This window comes from Eumetopias jubatus, unplaced genomic scaffold (assembly GCF_037043125.1).
Source record: "Eumetopias jubatus isolate StellerSeaLion01/CBP00866 unplaced genomic scaffold, mEumJub1_p1.0 scaffold_17, whole genome shotgun sequence".
Lineage (NCBI taxonomy): Eukaryota > Metazoa > Chordata > Mammalia > Carnivora > Otariidae > Eumetopias > Eumetopias jubatus.
This window is the reverse complement of record NW_028274823.1, coordinates 56,483,012-56,503,457: the sequence shown is the minus strand read 5'-3', so window position 1 is coordinate 56,503,457 and position 20,446 is coordinate 56,483,012. Positions and strand designations below refer to the sequence as shown.

Here is a 20,446-nt window from a genome sequence, read left to right as displayed (position 1 = left end):
GGATTCGGGGGCTCCATCTTTTCTTGGGGTCCGTCTAGTGGGCTTCTCGCCGTCTTTGTGTGCCAGGACTTCTGGCTGTCCCTAAAGCCAGTGGTCTTCCAGGCACCGTAGACCAAAGAATGGGACCCCCTGCCCTGTTCCTCCCACACCCCCCCAGATCTGTGGGAACACATGCCCCATCCCCCTGCACCCTTACAGCCCTCCTGGTCCCCTACTGTGGGAAAGTTCCCAAGGACAACGGAGCAGGGGGATCCTCCCTCCTCAGGTGTGTTCCTTGGGCCGTCCTTACCCAAGCAGGAGAATGTCATCTGTGTGACCTCTGTCACGTCCCCTCCCCTCCCCTCTCTGGGTCTCCTTTTCCCCATCTGTAGAGTAGTGGCTGGGGTGGGCAGTGCTCCACTCTGGTGGGACCTGAGAATTCCTCTGGGAATCGAAAAGCCCAGAGACTGGGGCAGGCCTGGGCACTGATTTTGTTTCAAAGCTCCCCAGTTATCCTGCTGTGCAGTTAGGAGAGTGAAGCCCTGGCCTGGGTGACTCCTCAAGTCTTCGGGAGCCCCAATAATTCCAGTCTCTCTCTACCTCTTGACTCTGAAGCCTTTCCCCAGCACCACCACCCCCTCGCAACCCCAGGGCCAGTGAGTTCCCACAGCTGCGCGCTCTCTCTCTCTCTCTCTCTCTCTCTCTCTCTCTCTCTCTCTCTCTCCCTCTCTCCCCCTCTCCCCCTCTTTCCCCCCCTCCCCCTCCCTCCCTCCAGCCCTCACCAGCCCTCAGCTCCCCTGCAGCCATGTGTGTGCACGCCGGCCCCCGCCCTCCCCTCTCCCCCCCCACCTGTCCGCCCTTATGTCCCTGGGCTGCAAGTGACAGGTTCTACTTATCACGTCACACTGCCCAGCAGCACTAGCCACCGGGATCGGGATCAGGGATCTAAGAAGGAAAAGCTCATGCCTGCCCAGGCCTCTCCAGCCTCCTTCATCCACCCCTTCAGAATGCACGCCCCAGCGGGAGACAAAGGGGCACGCTAGTGGGTGGAGCCTGAAGGGAGTGGGAAGGAGAGATGAGCCAAAGTTGTATTGCTTGTGCTGTCTCCTTATTCAGAATCCATTTATTAGCCTCAGCTTCCCATAGATGTAAGGCCTGCCCTAAGGAGATTTGCATATTCATTTTGTTTAACATGATTCATCATAAAGCAGGGGAATGAATTTGGGGGTTGGGAGATGGAGCCCCATTTGTGAGCTATGGAGCTGTGCACAGAGAGCTCAGGGCACCATTGGAGGCATGACACACCCAGTGAGCTCCACTGGGACACAGATGGGGTGCATGCTACGAGGAAGCTTTCCCCTGGCCTTTTATCCAGACCTTTTGTCTCTGCAGAGAGCAGAGCAAGGACCTCAGCCTTCAGAAGCATCCCCTCCCCTTCCAGACCTCTCCACCAGAAGTAACGTTTGCAAAGCACTTTGTAGTTTATAGACCCTAACGCCCACCCCAAGAGGTAACAACATTACGACAGAGCCTAAGGTTTATTGAGCACCTGTTTTGCACTAAGCACTCATCATGCATTATCTCCCATAAACCTCACAATAATCGGTGAGGCAGGTTTTCTTATTCCCATCCTACTGTAAGGAAACTGAGGTTCAGAGAGGTTGCCTAACTTCCCTGAAGTCACACAGCAAATAAGGGCTGGAGCTGGGACTCAAACCACAGTTTCCTTGATGGTTTTGCTCCTTCAAAGCCTCCCTTTATTATGTTTGTCTTCCCCCCCCCATAAATGACCACATGTAATTGCTCATGACCATATTTCTGTTGGAAAGTTGAAGAGTATGAGCTAGTGCTTTGTTATTTGATAAATGCATTTGGGATAAAAGAACCTGGCAGCTCCTGATAACTCACTCTTCCACTTCCAGCACGTTCCTGGTGACATCTGACACCTGTCACCTTCTGAACCAGGAGCCTCTGGATGACCTAAGTCATTCTGTGGTGGCCGCCTTAAATGTCATCAGGAGGCCCTGGCCCTTAGCCAGAATGACAGGACCCCAGGTTCCCAAGGTCGTCTTGACCATCCCCCTGCCTCCTAGACCTGGTACACTTTGTTCACTCGTCACTGAGAATAATATAGCACGGTGGTTAAGAGCTTGGGCTCTGGGTGCAAATCCCCAGATTCCTGCTTATTACCCTTGGCCTTGGACATCTGGAAAAGGGATGGTAATAGTGTGTGCTTCAAGGTTTCCATGAGGATTGTACAACACAATGAGTGGAAAGTGTTTAAAACAGGGTCTGACATACAGGATGGCTTCAGTAGATGTGAGTTATTACCTTAGACCCATGGAAGTCTTTTTCTTATCTTCAAAAAAAAAAAAAAAAAATCCCAGGAGACTCCATGCATCTACTGATTGCCATTTTCCAGAATCTACCACGTCTCAGGACTACCTCGTGCCTCAGCTGAACCCTATTTGTGTTTGGAACTCAGCCACCTGCCGTCCTGGGCTCTGGGACAGTGTCCAGACACCCAGACAACCCAGCTTCTGGACTCCAGGGTAGCTTTTTAGAGAGGGCTCTTCTGTAGGTCACATCACACCTTTCCCTAGTTAGTTTTTTTTTTTTTTTCCTACAGTTGTCTTCTTCTGCAGAAGGTAGTGATTTTATTTTGACCTTTGAATTTTCAAAGTACCTTCTCCACTGTTAGCTCATTTGATCTCCCCTGCAGCTCTATGTGGAAGACAGTACAGGAATTGCTATACCCATTTCCCAGGATGGGAAAACCAAGGTATCAATGTTTGCGCTAATGTTCTGTGACAACAGAGAAGGAAGTCTTGTGGATTGTTATTGGCAAGGCAGAATGTGAGCCAGCCGTTAAGGATTGTTGTTTCTGGATTTTTTTTTTTTTCCAGTCAGGCCAACATGTATGGGGAGTAATGATCACCTAATGGATGCTTCCTGGTCTCCAGAAGCAGGTTTCTAAGTCCCTGCTGGGGGAGGGAGGCAGGGAAGCTCCCAGGAGCCAATCAGCCTACCTCTCAGGTTGGGGAAGGGTGGGGGAGTAAAAGGCTGAACACTGAGGCGGGGATCTCCTGCCTCAGCTATCACTCCTCCCACACCACAGAGAGAGAAGTAGAAGCCGGTTCCCTGAGGGAGGGGGTGGCACTGCCTGGTGTTGAAAGCAGCATGTTGTGGAGACTGGGGCTGCCCCACCATCGTGACCCTTCTGTCCCCTTCTCGCTGCACGTGGCCTTCAGCCAGCTGCGGGGCTGCCTGGAGGCGTCCTGCCCTGTGCTGCAACGTGCTCCCTCCTTCAGCCCCTGTGGGTCAGTGAGTGAGCAGGTGGACAGCCCTGGAATGTGGTGCTAATGGGAGGTGGCACTCGGGGGAGGGGACCGTCTTGGAACTCTGCTGCCACTCATGGTACAGGAAGGTCGCTGGGCTGGGCTGGGGTTGCTGCAGTGAGGAGTGAGAGAAATTGCCTGGGGTCTCCTTAAATCTCTGAGTTAGGAGGAGCTGGGGCCATTTCATGTTTGAGGATCCTACCTAACTCTAAAAATCAAGCTTCTGAGAAGAAGGGAAGGAGGCCCCAAATGTCTGTTGGATGAGGCTTCTTCTCCCAGTCCTGCACACCCAGCATCTGTGTGAAGGCCATGGCCTGGGGGGGGGGGGCGGGGCGGGGGGGGCAGAGAGAGAATGTCTCAACCCCAGCCTAGGCACGTGTGCCTAGAAGCCCGGGGAGCCAGCAGATATTTCTGGGAAGGGAGTGTCCATCTCTGTATGCCGGATGGTGATGCCTGCTTTCGGGGGAAAATATCAGACGGAATCTGGGTGGGAAGGACAGAGCACCATGAGCAAAGGCTAGAGGTGGGCCCACACTCTGGAGACTGCCAGGTAGAACAGTCTGACCGGAGCTGAGGGTCTCAGTGGGGCAAAAATGAAAGATGAGTTTAGAGAGGGAAGCTTTGGTCAGACTGTAGGTGAGGTTCAAGGTCCAGGAGACCTTGCCTTGGAGGTAGAAGGAGCCAGTGATGGTGTTTGAGGAAGAGAATAAGATGGGAGATTAGTGCTTTAGGGCAGTGACTTTCTGGGATCAACTATAGGGTCATGGCCAAAAGAGAAGAAGGGCTGCAGTGGACCAGTCATAGGGAGATACATTTTTTCCACTTTTATATTAATTTTTATCAAAGTCATAGTTGCATGAGTATAAAAGTCAAAGAGTAAAGCTAGGCTTATAATAAAAACAGCAATGCCCTGTCTCACGCTTTCGCCTTCCTGATTCCCAGCCTGAGACAACCTCTTCGATGGCTGATTGTCACCTTATTTCCAAATCCCATGCATATACATTTTTCAGTTTGAGACATTGTAACTTTAGACATTGACTTCTAGCCCTGAAGGATGAGAATGGCACTTCTACCAACCCCTTGACCTCAACTTTGTGGCACATGCACACGCACCCCCTTCATCACATGCTCCACCCGTCCTCCCAACTTAACCATAGCTCACACAGCATTTAGTGTATATAGCGTTGTGATTATGTAAATATTATTCAGGTTCTGCCACAGCACGTACCTTAATTATATTTCCTTTTTTGTTTTCTCTAGAATCAATAATTATCACCTCATTTGTTTGTTTGCTTAGAGTTCTGTGAAGCTATTGCTTATTCTAAATATTCGGACATAAGTACCTCCTGTCAGTCTATTAAAAGTATGTTGATTTTTTATCAGTTTGTATTTCTCATGGCAGCATTCTCCTTGGAGCGTCCATCCTCCTGCTCCAGTCCAGACTGGCTGTGCTCTGGCTTGCTTGCTCTTCAGAAGGCTGAGTGGTGAAAAGGCCTGTGTGGAATGGGCATGGGGGGGTGGGGTATAAGGGAATCACCCAGTGACTTTCTTTGTCTCTCTCTACATGATTCCCATATTTTCCTCTTGATTTACACCCTCATGTTGGTGGGAGAACACCCTTCGGTAATTTCTTGAAAAGGGATTCATAGGAACTGTTTTTAACTCTGTTTGAAAAATGTGTTTATTCTATACTCATATTTGTTGATAGTTTGGCTGGGTATAGAAATCTAGAAAGAAATCGTTTTCCTCATAATGCGACATTGTTTCTCCTTTGCCTATAATGTTGCTGTTAAGAACTTCTGTGCCATTTTGATTCCGGACCCTCTGAATGTAGTCTTTTGTTTTCTCTCTGAAAGCATCTAAGATTTTTTTTTTTAAAGACTCGGTGTTTGGAAACTTCACAGTTTTTTTGCCTCAGTGTGGGTCTCTCTTCTGAACACACAGTGGCCTCTTTCCATCTGGAAACATGTCCTTCAGATCTGGGAGATTTTCTTACCTCACCTTTCAGAGAATTCCCTCTCCTTCATTTACCCTGTTTCCTTTCTCTGGAACCCCTATTAGTTGGGTGTTGGATCTTCTAAACTGCTTCTCTCATTTCCTTATTTTTCTCCCCCATTCTCCGTCTCTTTGAGTTTTGTCCTGCTTTTACAGAAATTTATCTTCCAACTCTTCTCTTAAGTTTTTCATTTCTATTATCTCTTCCTCTTGGAATGTCCTCATTTCAAAGATGCTATGTCTTGGGGCGCCTGGGTGGCTTGGTTGTTAAGCATCTGCCTTCGGCTCAGGTCATGATCCCAGCGTCCTGGGATCGAGTCCCACATCGGGCTCCCTGCTCGGCAGGAAGCCTGCTTCTCCCTCTCCCACTTCCCCTGCTTGTGTTCCTGCTCTCACCTTCTCTCTCTCTGCCAAATAAATAAATAAAATATTTTTAAAAAACAAAACAAAAAAACAAAGATGCTATGTCTTGTCTCTCTAAGGTTGTCAAAGATACTTATTTTTGTTATTCCTTCCTACTTCCCCCACCCCACCCCCCATCTCTGTCTTTCACATTAGAGGCTCTTCTCAAATGTTTCATGACCCTTAGTTGCCTGTTTAAATTTAAGAGTGAGTTGACATTTAGCTGCCTAGAAGCCCGTTGTGTGTGTTAGATCAGGGCAGGGTGGAGTGCTCTTATTGTCCAGTGAACTTCACTATGGGGTGATTAGGTGAGGACCTAGCTGTTTCTTTGTGAGAACTCTACCACGTTAACATTTGTGTTTGTGTTTCTCTTGGGCCAGTTTCCCTACGTCCTGCCTGGCTGTCAGTCTTCAAGAGGCTGACTGGCTAAAGAGGCTGATCAGGGTTAGGAGTGGAGGGGAGATGCAGATTGTCATTTAACCTCCCTGTTCTCAGCGCCTTGTCCAGCTCCCAGCCTGAGTCCAGAGCCTGACTAACTCGCCTACTAACTTTGAGAAAGTAAACCTCCTGTCTTCTGCACAAATTGGGGAAGGCATTTGGGAGTCTGACTACTCTTTAAAGGTTTGCAATTGGTCTTCCTGGTTTTGGCCTCACCTGGTGTCTCCAGCTCCTGAGATTTTCCAGGGCTCTGAGTCCCCAGCCTGAGTTTTGGTTTGCCCCTCTCTCCTAAGGCAGTCTCGGTTCCATCTGTTTCCAGTTTCCAGGAATTTGTCAACATCTCTCACCTGCGGTTGCCTCCTGTCCTGTTCTTTTTGTCCTTGTGGATCTATGCATTTTTAATTTTCATATTGTCATTTTGGTGAGGGGTTTGGACAAAAACAGAAATAAAGGAATGTGTTCAATCTGCTGTGTTGAATGGGAAGTCCCGATCCTGTTAAAACATTTATTGAATGTCTTCTATGTGCAAGTGACAGTGCTAGGTGTCACCGCAGGGGTGGCCAAGGTAAGTAGCAAAGAGAAAAGGAAGGATTTGGGGAATCTGGAAGGAAGAATCGACAGGTGCAGGTGCCTGATGAAGAATGGGGGGGCAAGAGAGAGGGGCAAGTTCAAGATCACTCTGGTAGGCGAAGACCCTTGCAGGCATAGGGAAGTCAGGAGGGGCCTTAGCTCAGCACTTTGGTGAGTGTCTTCCTAGGATTCAGAATGGGCAGTAAGTACACAGCTGGGGGCCAAGAAGGAAGTAGGGACTCAGAGGTGGGAGAGCACTGAGCTGGCTCCAGGGAATGGAATAGATGGGAAAGTCCTCGACTCGTGTCAGGTTGTGTGGGACTCAGAGCTCAGCCCTTTGGGGCTCCTTCTGCCCACAGAGCTGGTGCCTCCACCTGGCAGCCTGCCCAGCTTTCAGACCCAGCACATTTTGGAGTCTCGCTCACATCATCCGAGAGAGAGCAGACACTGATGGAGAGAAGAGATGTTGTGAAATGATCTCTTCCTGACTCCTCTGCAGAGGGAGGTGCTGGAGAGCCTGCTGTACACATGCGGTCGTATGCACAAGCCGGTGGGCACTCTCCCTGACTAAACAGGGCCACCTGAAACAGCCATCGAGGCCCGGTGGGCACTTGCCTCTCCAGGTTCCCGTCAGAGCACTGTTGTTCTCTCTGGACCTGCTCTCAGCTGGAGCCTGCACGCTATTTCTTGCCTCTTGGAGAAAGAAATATAGCCCACATCTCCTTGCATTCAGAATGACACCCTCCCCAGGACCCCAGTAGGCCCCTGCCTCCAGAGTCACCAGTGAACTGGCACCTCCTTTGGCATTCGATGGAAACAAACACGGGTGCCTCCCCTTGCCCCAGGAGCCCCCTTTACTTCTGACTTCTTAGCACAGCGGGAGCCCATATCCTGATTCCCAGTGGAAGTGTGCAAATTTTGAGATACTCTCTTCCTTCTGAATTTTTTTGGGGGGGGCTCAAGCTCCCCATCAGCACTCCCTTCTCTAATGCAGACTACATAGAGCGCCCTGTTTTCAGTTCCCATGTCATCCCCAGCCCTTCGATAGAGGAGAGTAAATGAATCAGCCCCGCTTGAGCAGGGGCCCTGAGCCCACTCTCCACCTTCATCTTTGGGGCCCCTGAGGTCTGGGGACGCCGAGGTGACCTGAGCTTGAATCCTAATTCCACCACTTACTTACAAGCTGTGTGACTTGGGGCAGGTTGCTTCATTTCTCAGAGCTTTCATTCCTGCCCCAAGAAAAGGAGGTGATGAGATAAGATTTGTTGACCAACCCAACCCCCCCCCCCCCCCCCGCAGGCCTGAGGGTGGAGAACCGAGCCCCTCCCCTCCCCCTGGCCCTCCCCGGGGCCCGCCCCCCCAGCCTCTGAGCAGCACACGCGCGTTTCCAGGAGTGTCTGTTCCCGGCTCAGATCCACCGAGGCGCCTGCACCTTGTCAGAACTCCATCTGTCAGGAATTTATTACTAATGCATTTTATAACAGGCTTTATAATAAGATATTAAAGACTGTGGCGGCATCCAGCAAGCATTCCATAAATATTAATAACGCCTTTAGAGATGGCACCTACGGTGGAAATGGTAGGGCTTGTTGCGGAGGTTTGGTTGAGGATACAGAATAAATCGAATTGAGGAGGCTACACCGCGAAGATGAGCGGGGATGGCGTGATTCTCCTTCCTCCTGTCCTCCTTTCTCTAGGCGCTTTGAACGCTTCTACTTCTTTTCCTTTCTTCACAACTTCTCCTCTGCAGTGTTGCTTTCTCTTCCTTCCAGTTCCTTCCTCCCTCTCCCCTTCCCTCTCTCTCCTTGTGAGTGCTCTCCCGCTCACCCCCGTTGCCCTCTGCTCCCCGTTCGGCCCTTTCACCATCCCCCCCATCTTCCTTTGTCCCCAGCACCTTCTTCGCCCTCCCCGCCCCCTTCCTTACCCTCCCTCTCCGTCTCTCTGCCCGCCCCGCCCTCTTCCTCCTCTCTGCCTGCACCCCCACTGTTCCAGTGAGCACCCTGAGCCACCTCTGTAGAAGCCTGGAGTGTAATGTAACTCACACTGCATGTGAGAAGTGAGCTATTTATCATCATTATTAACGAACAAGATCCCTTGCACAGCAGAACTTTCTCAGAGTCTATTCCCTTGTCACCCCAGGAGTAGCAAAAAGATTTATTTGTCTCTGAATTGCACAGGGTGGCCCATTTACAGCAGGTCCATCAGAAGTGATGTGGAGCTTAAACGGGAACTGGAAGGGGCAGGGCCTGCCCTGTCTGCGACCTGCCCAGAGTGGGCCCCTGCTGAAAGGATCCACCTGGCAGGCCAGGGGTTTTTAGGGGATGATGCCTAAACACTGCTCCCCGCCTCCCAGGAGGCCGGGGCAGGGCGTTTGGGGAGATTTCCCTGGAAAGGGCCCAGAATTTCTGAGGGAGTGGGCAGGACTGGGCAAGGGGAGGAGTGGCCATGGAGGAAGGGGTACTGGCAGCAGAATTGGGGCAGAGAAGCAGGCCAAGAGACCTGGAACCTTTCCTCCAAAGACCAGCTGCTCCTTTTCAACAAGAAGCTGGACTCAGAGCCAGTTTCCACCATAAATTTGCTGCAAGAAGTTGCCCTAGAATGGGGCAGCCCACCTCAGCCAAAATGGGCCTTTTGGCCCTGCCTCTGCAGCCCAGGCCCACCCTGGCAGTGGTTCTGTAGACCACTGAACCCCAAGCCTAGACACCAGAGGGGTACCTTCCCCCTGGTCTCCTTGTGGGCAGAGCCTGGCTTTGAAGGGCATCCCTCCTCCAGGCCTGTCTTGGCTGATGGTGTCAAGCGGGTGAACAAGCTGTCCCCTTCCCACCCCTGCCACCCCCACATTCATGCTGATCACTGCAGTGACCTGACTGGATTTGCATGTTTAAAGGAGTGTCTGGGGACACTCAAAAAAGAGAGGGAGCGAGCATTCATTCCTTCATCTAGGCTGTTTTATTCTTCTCCCCCTTATTACCTCCCTCGCCCCCAGCAGTCTAGGAGCAGTGGTAGGGAGCTTTGCTCTCTGCTCTCTTTTAATGCCCCAGCCGGGGCATTAAAAGGACGGAATCCCGGCAGGCAAGAATCAGGCTGAGCCGGGGGCAGAGCTGCAGGAATGAGGAGGCCTTGCCTGGGGCTGGATGCATTCTGGGGGTACCGTGGGCGAGGAAGGAGCCGAGACCCATGGAGCACCGTGCAAGACAAGGGGGTAGCCATAGGAAGGACAGCCCAGATGGGGTCTCTGCACCACAGCCAGGGACAGGAAGTGAAGTCCAGACAGGGCCTGTGAAGACCAGGGCAGGGGAGGCCCTCAGAGGCGTGTGTCTCTGCTTTTCTCCCTCACTGTGCTCCCGTCACTGCAGCTGGGCTTCCTCGGCCCACCCATGGCTTCTCTGCCACCCCGGAAATGGTGGCTTCTGTGTGGCGCTTGGCTTGCCATGGTGCCCATTCCAGCCCTAACCAGATAGCAAGAACCTTCTTTTTCAGGTTCTGCGTAGGATGGACTTAACGGGGCCAGACCCCATCTGATTGGCCCATTTGAGTCAGGTGATTATCCCTGGACCAATCAGATGTGGCCTAGGTCTGAAGTCACTTGGTACAAACTTGGCCGCCCAGAACTGTGGGTATAAAGAGCATCTTTACTTGGGAAAAGTGTGGGCAGGGAGGCAGTGGTTAGCATCTCTGGGTGGCGTAAATAAAGTGCTATATATAAGGCAAAGCATTATATTTGCAGTCGTGGCTCTGCCTTTCACCTCCTGGGAGACCTAGAGCCAGGCACAGCCCCTCACTCTTATCATCAATAATCTGGGGAGACAGGACTAGATAATCCCCAAGGCTCCTTCCTGCTCCGACACTCAGACCATCCCTGAGCGATGCAGGGTCAGGCCTGGCCTCCGTGTTCAGGAGCTGCCTCCAGGCGCCCCTCCCATGCCTTCCTCAGGCCCTCCCATCCCCCTGGGGAGGGTCTCCCGAAGTTCTCCCCCCGCCCAGCCCCTCTGCAGCAGCCATGAACTAATCAACAGAGACGGCCTCTTTCTGAATTTTAAAATGCCCATTTGTTTAAGTTCATGATAAAGAGATTGATTGGCTGTTTTTAATACCCCCCTTTAAATAGAACTCATCTCGCGCTGCTTGTGATGGTATTTTATTACCATAATAATAATTGCAACGGCCATTTATTGAGTATTGCTCAATATTGCCAAGTGCCTGGCTCAGTGAGAAGTTTTTTTTTTCCCCCCACACCTTGTCTCGCGTAATTCTTTCTCACAACCCTGGGGGTAGGTACTGTTAACAGCTCCATTTTTACATTCTCCTTTACACAGGGAAACTGAGGCTGAAAGAGTAAGCTCAGCACCAGGGGAGCTCAGCATATGCTTGAGGTCTCCAGCCAGTACGTAGAAAGGCTCAGACTCAAACTTAGGGAGTCTGACTCAGAGGCCATGCTCTGAGCCACCAAGTTCTACTGCCTGCAGTATACTCGGAAGCCCAGATACACCTGACCCCATAGAGGAAATCTGCTTACGTGCAAGGTGTAGACCTTTAAAGGGACACATCTGCACATTTGCATGAAGCAGCAGCTGGGTGCTTGGAAAAGCCCCCCGGTGTAGGTGCTGATGAGTGCCGCGCCCCCTTATCCCGCCCCCCATCCGAGCATGGCACCCAGGACCTGAAATGCAGGAAGTCAGCATTCTTTTCTCTCCAATGGCTTGTCCCTTCTAAGTATATGAATGGCTCTTTGCCAGGCCCATTTAAAACCTTTTCTAAGTTATGCAGAAATTAAATGGGTTTTCACTGCAGGGCATGAAACATAATCTAAGAAGGTCAGACACAGGACAATTCCTTCTTTTCCCCCTTTCTCCCTGTCTTCTTGGATCTTGCTTTTAAATCGTCTGATCAGTTGCCCAGAGAGCCTTTGCCCCAGACCATGAGGTATGCATGAGTGAAATGTCCCCTCCTCCCCGAGGCAGGGGGCTGGAGAGCTGACATTCTCGCGGGAGCCATCCCTCTCCTCTGGGCACTGGCTCCTTGTGGGATGTGCTCTGACATGCTTTTGAGCTGCCTCCCGGGGGACTGGCTGCTCTGAAATTGGGACATGTCCTTCCCTCTCGTGGCAGAAACCCCAGGCCCTACTGGAATGTTTTGTTCTGGAGTGTGGGGCTGACACCCGTGTTCACGTGTGATGTGCACATAGGATCTAGACAGGGCAGGGGGAAGCAGGAGAACTGTAGTTTAGCTGAGAGACTTAAAGATCTCGTCAAGACCAGTGCCAACGTGGCAGCTCGTTGGGGCGGGGGCTGGCTCCACCGAGCCCAGCACCAGGGGAGCTCAGACTTCGGGGCTCTGCACCTGGGGGCCCAGGGTGTGTATCTGCAGAGTGCCTGCACCCATCAAGTCCCCCAGGAAACAGTTCATCTCAGTTCCAACAAAGGCATTTCAGTGAAGAGACCCTGACAGAGGGTGGGCAGGGCTACGGGACATTAAGGGATATTGAGGCACCTGGGAGCAGCGGCAGCCCCTAGGGCTGAAGGGGGAAGAGGAGAGGATTGTGGGGCTTAGGGAGCCCACTGAAGGCTGCAGCCAAGGAGCAGGGGCTGCTGGCTTGGAGCTGGAAGGAGTGGAAAAGTAATACCCAAACTCTCCTCCTGACTCTTTCCCAAACTCTGAGCTCCTACTAGCACCTTCCCTGGGCAGAAGCCAGCCTGCAAGGAAACCTGGGGCTGGATGCAATCCACTGAGGTCTCCCTAGGGTGGGGAGGGGGAGACAGAGCAGGGTACTCAGTGATATGGGGGGGTGCGGACAGGGAATGCCCAGCACAGTATTATCATTAATATTCATAGTGCTTCTTGACACCTGCCTGCCCTCTCCTCGAAGGCATTCTTGTCTGCCGTCCTCCAGAAGGCACAAGATGACAACGTTACAACTGCCCATTTCTGAGCATTTATTATATGCTGGGGAGTTTGCACTCAAGAGCTCATGTTCTCTTCACCCTAACCCTGTGGGATATTATTAACCTAAGCGGACAGAGAAGGGATTAAGGATCAGAGAGACTAAGTAACCCAAAGACACACAGCAAGGCTGGGGTTCCGACGGAGTCTGTCGATCCCTGAAATCCTGGCACTTGTCCGCTCTGCCCCCTTGCACACTTGATTCTCTTCTGGAGGGAAAGAGAGCATCTGTTTTCCAAGCCACCGAGCTGAGGAGGGAGGGCCTAGCAAAGGAAAAGGAGGTTCAGAAGCCCCAAGGTGCGAGGCAGCCTGCTGGGTTTGAGAAGTACAAATAGCTCTACCTACCAGAAAATATTAAACCAATACTAATAGATGCTACACATGATCTTAGCCAAGAGGCCAAGAAGGGATGCCTGCCGGGAAATAAAGTGTGAAGGAGGAGACAGGGCCAGACCATGTGGGCCTGTGTTCTATGCAAGGGGCACTGGGGAGTCATGGATGGTGTGGAGAGGGGCCTCCCGTCCTCTGTGTCAATGCGAAGATAGATTAGGAGCCCGTCCCTTCAGCCCGGCACTTGCCTAGTGATGGGGGCGAGTGAGCACACTCAGAAAGAAACAGAGGCAGCTCCATAGCCTTGTTCTCCAGAGGCCCTTTCCAGGCCAACAGGGCGGTCTTATAAAGAATACCCTTGCCTCAAGCAGATGATCCCGGGACAGGGCTGCCAGCATGCCCCAGGGACAGAAGCTGCTCAAAGCAATGACACAGGGCCCAGGTCATGGCCAGCAGCAGAGGGAGAAGGCAGCAGTGTGGGGAGCCCTCCTTAAAAGGAGCCCTACAGATGTCCGAAGGGACCCAATCATCATCCCAGTGGGAATAAACACAGGGCCAGGAATATTATCTGTGCCGTGAGGGACCTAACGGGCTCGTCCCGTGCTGCTGGCTGGGAAGTAATACCCCTGGGGGCAGTTGAGCTCAGCACCAGACAGAGGAGGTAGGGAAAGAACTGCCATCAACGTTCTAGAGAAGTATTCGGTACAGAGCATAAGATCAGTCACTTAGAATTAGCCAGCCCTGAACTCCAGGCCCTCTTCTCCCACTGCCTAGCTGTGTGACCTGGGCAAGTTACTTAACCTCTCTGAGCCTTAGCTTCCTTTTCAAAGGACACTCAGTCAGCAGGAGCAGAGATTGTTTATACCCTTTATCTCTGTGAAGAGCCTCATCGGATTGCCTATCTCCTGGTGTGCCGAGAGCCTGCTGAATTATGAATAAATCCCCTCACCCAGTATTCCACAGGCACGGCTTCCATGTCGAGCACTGTGGTGGGCGCTGCGGTGATGAGAGCCAGCAGTTGGGCAGAGATGCGCACAGAGCCTGAGCCTGCGCTGAGGGCTCTCAGTGGCTTCAGAAAGGCTATGGCTGGAACACCTGCCGCATGCCAGGCACGGTGCTAGTCTAGGCAGCTGGAGCCCTGTGGCTTCCGTGGGGCACCCGTGCTGTGAGGGAAGACAGCACTGACCAAGGAATTACAGAAGATAGGCGGATGATGAAAATCCCCTGGGCGAGGTGGGAACCTTAGTACAAACAGCGGTGGATGGTGGGGGCATGGCAGAGGCTGACCTGCCTTAGGGGTCGGGAAGGCTCCATGAGGAAGTTACATTTAACCAGAGACCCCAAGTCAGAAGAGAGCAGGGGTCTATACACAGAGTGTAGCAGAGGGAATCATGGTAGGCTCCCAAGTGGTGGTACCATTCAAGTGGGTCTTGTGGGCCTCTTGTGGCAGGCTGCCGTGGCCCAGGGATGGCATGTGGATGCCCTACCCCAGGGCAATCCAAGGAACCTCTGTGGGGCCAGGCAAAGCCTTCAAGGCCCCCCGCCACCTGCCTGTGGCACACACCTCTCAGCTCCCCGCCCGTGAGGCCTCCCGACACGCAGACTCCCAGGCCCCCCCCCCCCCCGAGCAGCCCCGGGCCTGAGGCATGGGCAGCCAGGGGCACTCCGCAGAGGAAGCGACACCACCAAGAAACGGGTTTGGGGACCAAAAGACCCTCATCCAGAACGCCGGGATGAGCAGATCATCTTTAGAACTGGTGCTGTTAGAGCCACCAGGAGGCCATCAAAAAGGGGGAAAAAAAAATAGATACTGCATTTTAAATTCCTCTGAACCCTCTTAGAATAAAAATGACAAAGCCGCAGGTCTGGTTGGCTGGAGGGACGTGGTTAATGGGCTTTGGGGGAATAGTCACTGACAAAGTCAGCTGCTCCGAGCACCGCTCACCCTTTTGTTTGCTTTGCTTCACCCCCAGAACACGCCGGTGGGGACGCCCATCTTCATCGTGAACGCCACGGACCCCGACCTGGGTGCGGGGGGCAGCGTCCTCTACTCCTTCCAGCCTTCCTCCCCATTCTTTGCCATCGACAGCGCCCGTGGCATTGTCACAGTGGTCCGGGAGCTGGACTACGAGACCACGCAGGCCTACCAGCTCACCGTCAATGCCACGGTGAGTCCCGCCCTGGAGGTCGGCCTCCTCCCGCCCTGGGAGAGAGCAGTGGGACACCAGCGTCCTTCCCTGCTGGTCCAGGCTCTGTAATAACGATGCTGGCGATAGTCACAGTAAGAACGGGAGCGGTGCTGTGCCGAGCACTCGGACGGATCGTCTCCATTAAACCCCATGGCAGCCCTATCTCCTCTGTAATATTAAGTTACCCATTCTACAGATGAGGAAACTGAGGCCCAGGAGTAATTCAGGTCATTGCCCATGGTGACCCAGCAGCTGCACTCCAGAGCCTGCTCTGGGACCCTGCAGGACGTTCACGGTGTGGGGTGTCCCCTCGCTCTCTGGAACCTCAGACAGAGGTGGCAGCCCAGCAGTGTCCTGACACCACCCTACACGCAGGCGACAGAGGGCCCGGGCATCCTGGCCACTGCTCCCGGGGGGTGACGCTTACACAGGAGGGCCCTCCCATGCGCACCAAGCACCGTGGTGTGTCCTGGGAATGCCGGGATTAGTCAGGCTGGAGAGGGAGGAGAGAGAGGGGAATAATTGTCCCATTTTATGGCTGACACCGTTGAGAACTCACACACCGATGAGTCGTGGAGAGCAAGAACACAAACCCAGTTTGTCTGACAGCAGTCCGATGCCCCGTGGCCAGGAGTTTCTGAGTTTCCAGATCATCACAGCCGCTTGGCTTCCGTGGCCTGCTGTTCGCAGGGGCCTGGGGGACAGGCAGGCCACACCCCGAGCAGGCTCCCAGCCCTGCACTCCTCTCCTGCGGGCTCCTCCCTCTGTCTCCAGACACAGCTGGAGCCTTCAGCAGGCAGCAGGGCGAGACCCTGCCCCTTGTCCCTAAGATTTCTGTTCACAAAGCTCAGGCCAAGAGTGAAACAAGTTATAGGAATCCCTCTTGACCCATCAGGACCCATGTGCCTAACCCCCAGGATCCCCGCTGGCCCCATGTCACGGCTGCACTGGGGGCTCAGACCTGCACTGCAGGTCACAGAGCCCAGACCCTGGGGTAAGACACATGGACTAGGCCAAGGGTCCGGTTTGAAAGCTGGGGTTTCCCCGGGCTTGTGCAAGGTGTAGAGGGTCCCCAGGAGCCAGGAAATGCACGCTTTTCCTGGGGAGGCCACTGCGGGTGCCATTCACATTCTTTCCTTCTCCCCTGGTTAAGTGTGGGTTGCCTGGGAGGTCGTCTGTCCTGCTCTTCGTAAACCTGACCTCTGGGATCAAGGGGGTGTGTAAGACCAGAACCCGCTCTCTGCATGCACCTGTGCCCTTGCACGCTGCCTCGCACCCACACACAGCCGTGGTGCCCCTCCAGCTGCCCTCCATTTGCACACGCTGGGGCCCAGAAACACACAGATGCTTGCTCTCTTTCTTGCTATGCACGTATCCTATGGAGTAATTTCCATCTTCCCTGAAAATGGTTTTGGGCAGGCAGGGAAGAGACCAGAGCCGGGCACAGGCAAGAACCTGGGTGGCCGGACCTGTCAAGAGGCCTGGGCTCCAGCTGAGATGGTGAATACAGTTAAATTGCTGTTAATCTTGCTGCCGAGCAGGCCTGGAAGCTGCGGAACAGGAGGGGCCCTCCTGTGCGGATGGCTCCCCCACCTGAAGCGCAGCCGCCCTCGAGCCTGGTGCTGTGCCCTTGGCTGCTGGACATTTCCCCAAGGAGATTCTCCGGTGGGGCGTCACAGGGAGCAGTGTGGGCTCCCAGCCACCCCTGGGTGGGCAGCAGGTGGGGAAATGGGAGGACTTCCCGGGGAGCGGCTGCTGAGAGTGCTAGCTGGGAGCCTGGCGAGGTGCCTGCCCAGCCAGGTGTGTCCACGGCCATCCCCTTTCCCCAGCCCCGGAGTCTGAGGTAGGCTGGATGCAGGGATCTGTGGCAGGAGCAGGGCTGTGGCCCTGAGGCTGTGGGACAGGGAGGGCAGGTGCCAGGCTGGACAAAGCCACCTACACACAAAGCCTGGTAATGGCAAATAAGAACCACTGGCCTCCGCTGCTCTAAAGGTCAAGGGACTTCTGTTCCTCCTACTCTGGCCCTGTCTGCCTGGTTGTTCAGGTCCCTGACTGAGAGCTCTCACACCAGGGGCAGTCCCCAAGCCTGGGCCGTGGGTTTCCATTGTCTTGGAGCCCGAGAGGCTGTCTCCCCAGTGGACCCTCCGCCCAGCTCTTCCTGCGTCCAGACCTCCTCCACCCTCCTGCACCCAGTCCTCAGCCCCAAAGTCCCTCGCCCTCTCCGTGGCTGCCCCTGAGGGCTCTTAGGACAACCTGCCTTCCCTTCCCAAAGGCTCTGCTGCACTTCTGTATCTGGAGGGCAGGAGCAGGCTCTAGGCTTGTTGTAATGGGAGGAATGCTTTGCATCGCTCCGGTCCCCCCAGACCAAGGAAGACCTAATCAGAGCGCAGTCGCTCCTCAAATCCCAGACCAGAGAATTTACAGGCCCAAGGGTCCATGGAGGTCCTTGCATTGAGCCCCTTCATCTCACAGAGAAGGAAATTGAGACCCCCAAGAGGGAAGAGAATCTATTCGAAGCAACCCAGCAAGTCAGGGCCTGAGCTGATGTTAGGGCCCCAAATCAAAGCAGTTAGGGCAGGTTTTCATTGCAGAAGGATCTGAGTTGAGTCCTGGCTATACACTCACCAGCTGTTTGACTCTGGGCAAGTTGTCTCTGTGAGTCTCATCTCTGAATAACCTCTCTGAGTCTCCGTTAATATATCTGAGTAATGGGCACGTGGTATCCACAGAAGCAAACAAGGTGCAGCGCGGTGCCTGCTACGTAATCCGCTCTCAGCATGGAGTCTGTTCCCATGGGTTATTGTCATTCAATAACAGAGGGCTCTTTAAACAGTTTATCATGGTGGGCGGTGTATGTTAGGGCTATAGAAGCTGTGTTTCTGGTATCCTTTCTTGATGAGCTTTCCTAAGGCTAAATTTCCAACTGACGAGGGGGGTTTAAACATTGCCTGCCTGGCCACAGGGGGATGGCCCGCATGACTTCTCAGGATTTCTTCCTGGAGTCCCTCAAATGTCACAGGCCCTGGAGCTCCCCCTGCTGGTTCTGCCAGAAAACTTGCTTGACCAGTAAACCTTGGGCGCAGGGCGGGGGTGCAGGTCTCAGGGTGGCCCCCTCTGCTGTCCGAGGGCCTTTCTTCCGAGCAGCACCCATCCTGGTCATTCCCTTGCTGCCCCGGGATGAGAGGGGGCAGGAAGTTGGTATGGCGAGGGCCAGTGGCCCTCTGTCTGAATCAAAAGAAGTTGCAAAGGATAGCACCATCTCTTGACCCCAAGCCAGTCATCCCACCCATGGCATGTCCCGGGTGATCAGGCCGAGGCTGGGCTGGGGGCAGGAGATCTGGCTCTATCCAACCCTGCCTTGTGACATTGGACAAGCCACCTTCTGCCAGGCCTGGAGGGCCCTGTTTATGTTTTCCTGCACAGGTCAAAGATCACTGTGGGTTCTTCGAGTTCTCGAGCTTCTGTGTAGTAATGCTCTTCCCACAGGAGTCCCGGAGCACTTGCATCCCTGGGCACACATGTTTGTGCACATGGGTGTCATATGTGTTCAGATTGTGTGTGTGTGCGCACGTGCGCGCGTGTGCGTGTCAACAGTGTCACCCCCTAAGGCTGTGTGTTCTTTGTCCTCTAAGGATCAAGACAAGACCCGGCCTCTGTCCACCCTGGCCAACTTAGCCATCATCATCACAGATGTCCAGGACATGGACCCCATCTTCATCAACCTGCCTTACAGCACTAACATCTATGAGCATTCTCCTCCGGTAAGACATTCCCTGGCCCCCGTGGGACTTCCGTCTGAGCTTCTCTTAGGGATGGGAGCCCTGTTTGGCCGGACAGGCTCTTCCTTGGCGTTTCTTACTCTCCTCAATCCCTATGCATGTCAGTGTTGGGTATCTTAGCCCGGTGAAAGCCCAACCCCCTCTTCATACCACACCACCACGCCCCATGTCCTCACCCTCTAACTTCACCCCTGGAGGGCTCCAAGGGGTAAAAACACAAAGACTTCCCAGTATAAACTAAGGGGGGCAGTTCAGAAAGATTGACGTGGGGTGAGAGAGACGCCTGTGGAACCAGCCTGGTCTGGAGAGCAGACTTGGACTCAGCCAGGCTTACCAAATCATATTTGGGCTCAGCCACATTCCCCATAGGTCAGTCTGCCTCTCTCAGCCAGCCAGCACTGCCCACGATGGCAGCACTTTGCTCTCCACTCCCCAGTCCTCTCAGGCTTGGCTCTTCTCGGAGAGCACACAGCTCCAGTTGCCCCTCTAACTGCTCCATCTTTGGATTTCTCAAGTCCCACGTTTTCAAAAGAGGCATCTGATTGGTTGTGCTCCTGATTTTGTGCCATGTCACAAGGTCACAGATCTCCAGCCAGGCTATAAATTGGCTGCCCTTGGGCCCTGTGTCTGCCTCTGGTCCAGTCTTTAAGACGGGGGGTCTTAAAGAACCAAACATGCTACTGCCCACTTGGCAGGGGCTGGGGGTGGGCAGCTTTGCTCACCCAGCCCTGGTCTGGTAGCCATCCATGCTTCTGTACAAACTAGAATAAAGCGCACACACACACTGCGCTGCTAAATTAAGAAAAGCTGGCTCCTCTGGGCAGCTACAACCCCCCTGGACATGCAGCTTGGGGGGACGCTCTTACAGAAAGAAAAACGTGCCCTTCCTTTTGAGGGAACTCAGTGTGCTTACAGGAAGGACGCACAACATTGAGAGCCAAGTAGGGCACCCACCTGAACATGTGGGTGTTAGGGGCCCCACCTGCACGGGCTCACAGAATTAGGTATGAGTGAGAGGCAGGCTTCCCTTGGCCAGGGTGCAGACTGTACCTGTAGGCCACCACAGGCCAGGGAAGGCCGACCTCCAGTTTGGAGACTGTGGTCCATCCTGACCATCGCATCCTCAAAGCACTCCGCTTCCGTCTCCAGGTGTCTGGAGGTAGCCACTTCCTTATCGGGGCCGGGTGTGGGCTGGAAGATCTAACAAGCAAGATGCCCTTTGGTCTCCTGTTGCAGGTGTCTGAAGCTGAATTTAGGGTAGAGGGGGACATCTCAATGCCCCCTACCCTAATGTGCTCTTTCTTAGTGGTCCACGGACAGCAGGTCCTCTGGCTTTTGAGACTAAAGGCTATCTCCTTCAAAAATCTCTTTGCTACGCCCACATCTTCGCAGCCCAGGGAGGCCTTCCCTGACCTTTCAGAGGAGGTGGGCCCTTCCAACTGCCCCTGGCCTCTGGACATCCCCTTCTTAGCACTCAGCACCTTTG

General features: G+C 53.7%; 1 protein-coding gene and 1 non-coding gene across 4 annotated transcripts in view; one reads left to right on the top strand and one right to left on the bottom strand.

Annotated features, from left to right (window-relative positions):
• The window catches only part of LOC114214127 (cadherin-23), a 262,865-nt gene that overhangs the window by 79,595 nt on the left and 162,824 nt on the right, over positions 1-20,446 (top strand). For all 3 annotated transcript variants that reach the window (XM_088020174.1, XM_088020173.1, XM_088020175.1), the window contains exons 5-6: positions 14,966-15,160; positions 18,814-18,942. In XM_088020174.1, the coding sequence (XP_087876300.1) occupies positions 14,966-15,160; positions 18,814-18,942 (324 nt within the window). The remainder of the gene's footprint in view (positions 1-14,965; positions 15,161-18,813; positions 18,943-20,446) is intronic.
• Positions 12,883-13,073, bottom strand: LOC114214255 (U2 spliceosomal RNA). The gene has a single exon (XR_003610379.2). It is a non-coding gene; the product is annotated as a U2 spliceosomal RNA (small nuclear RNA).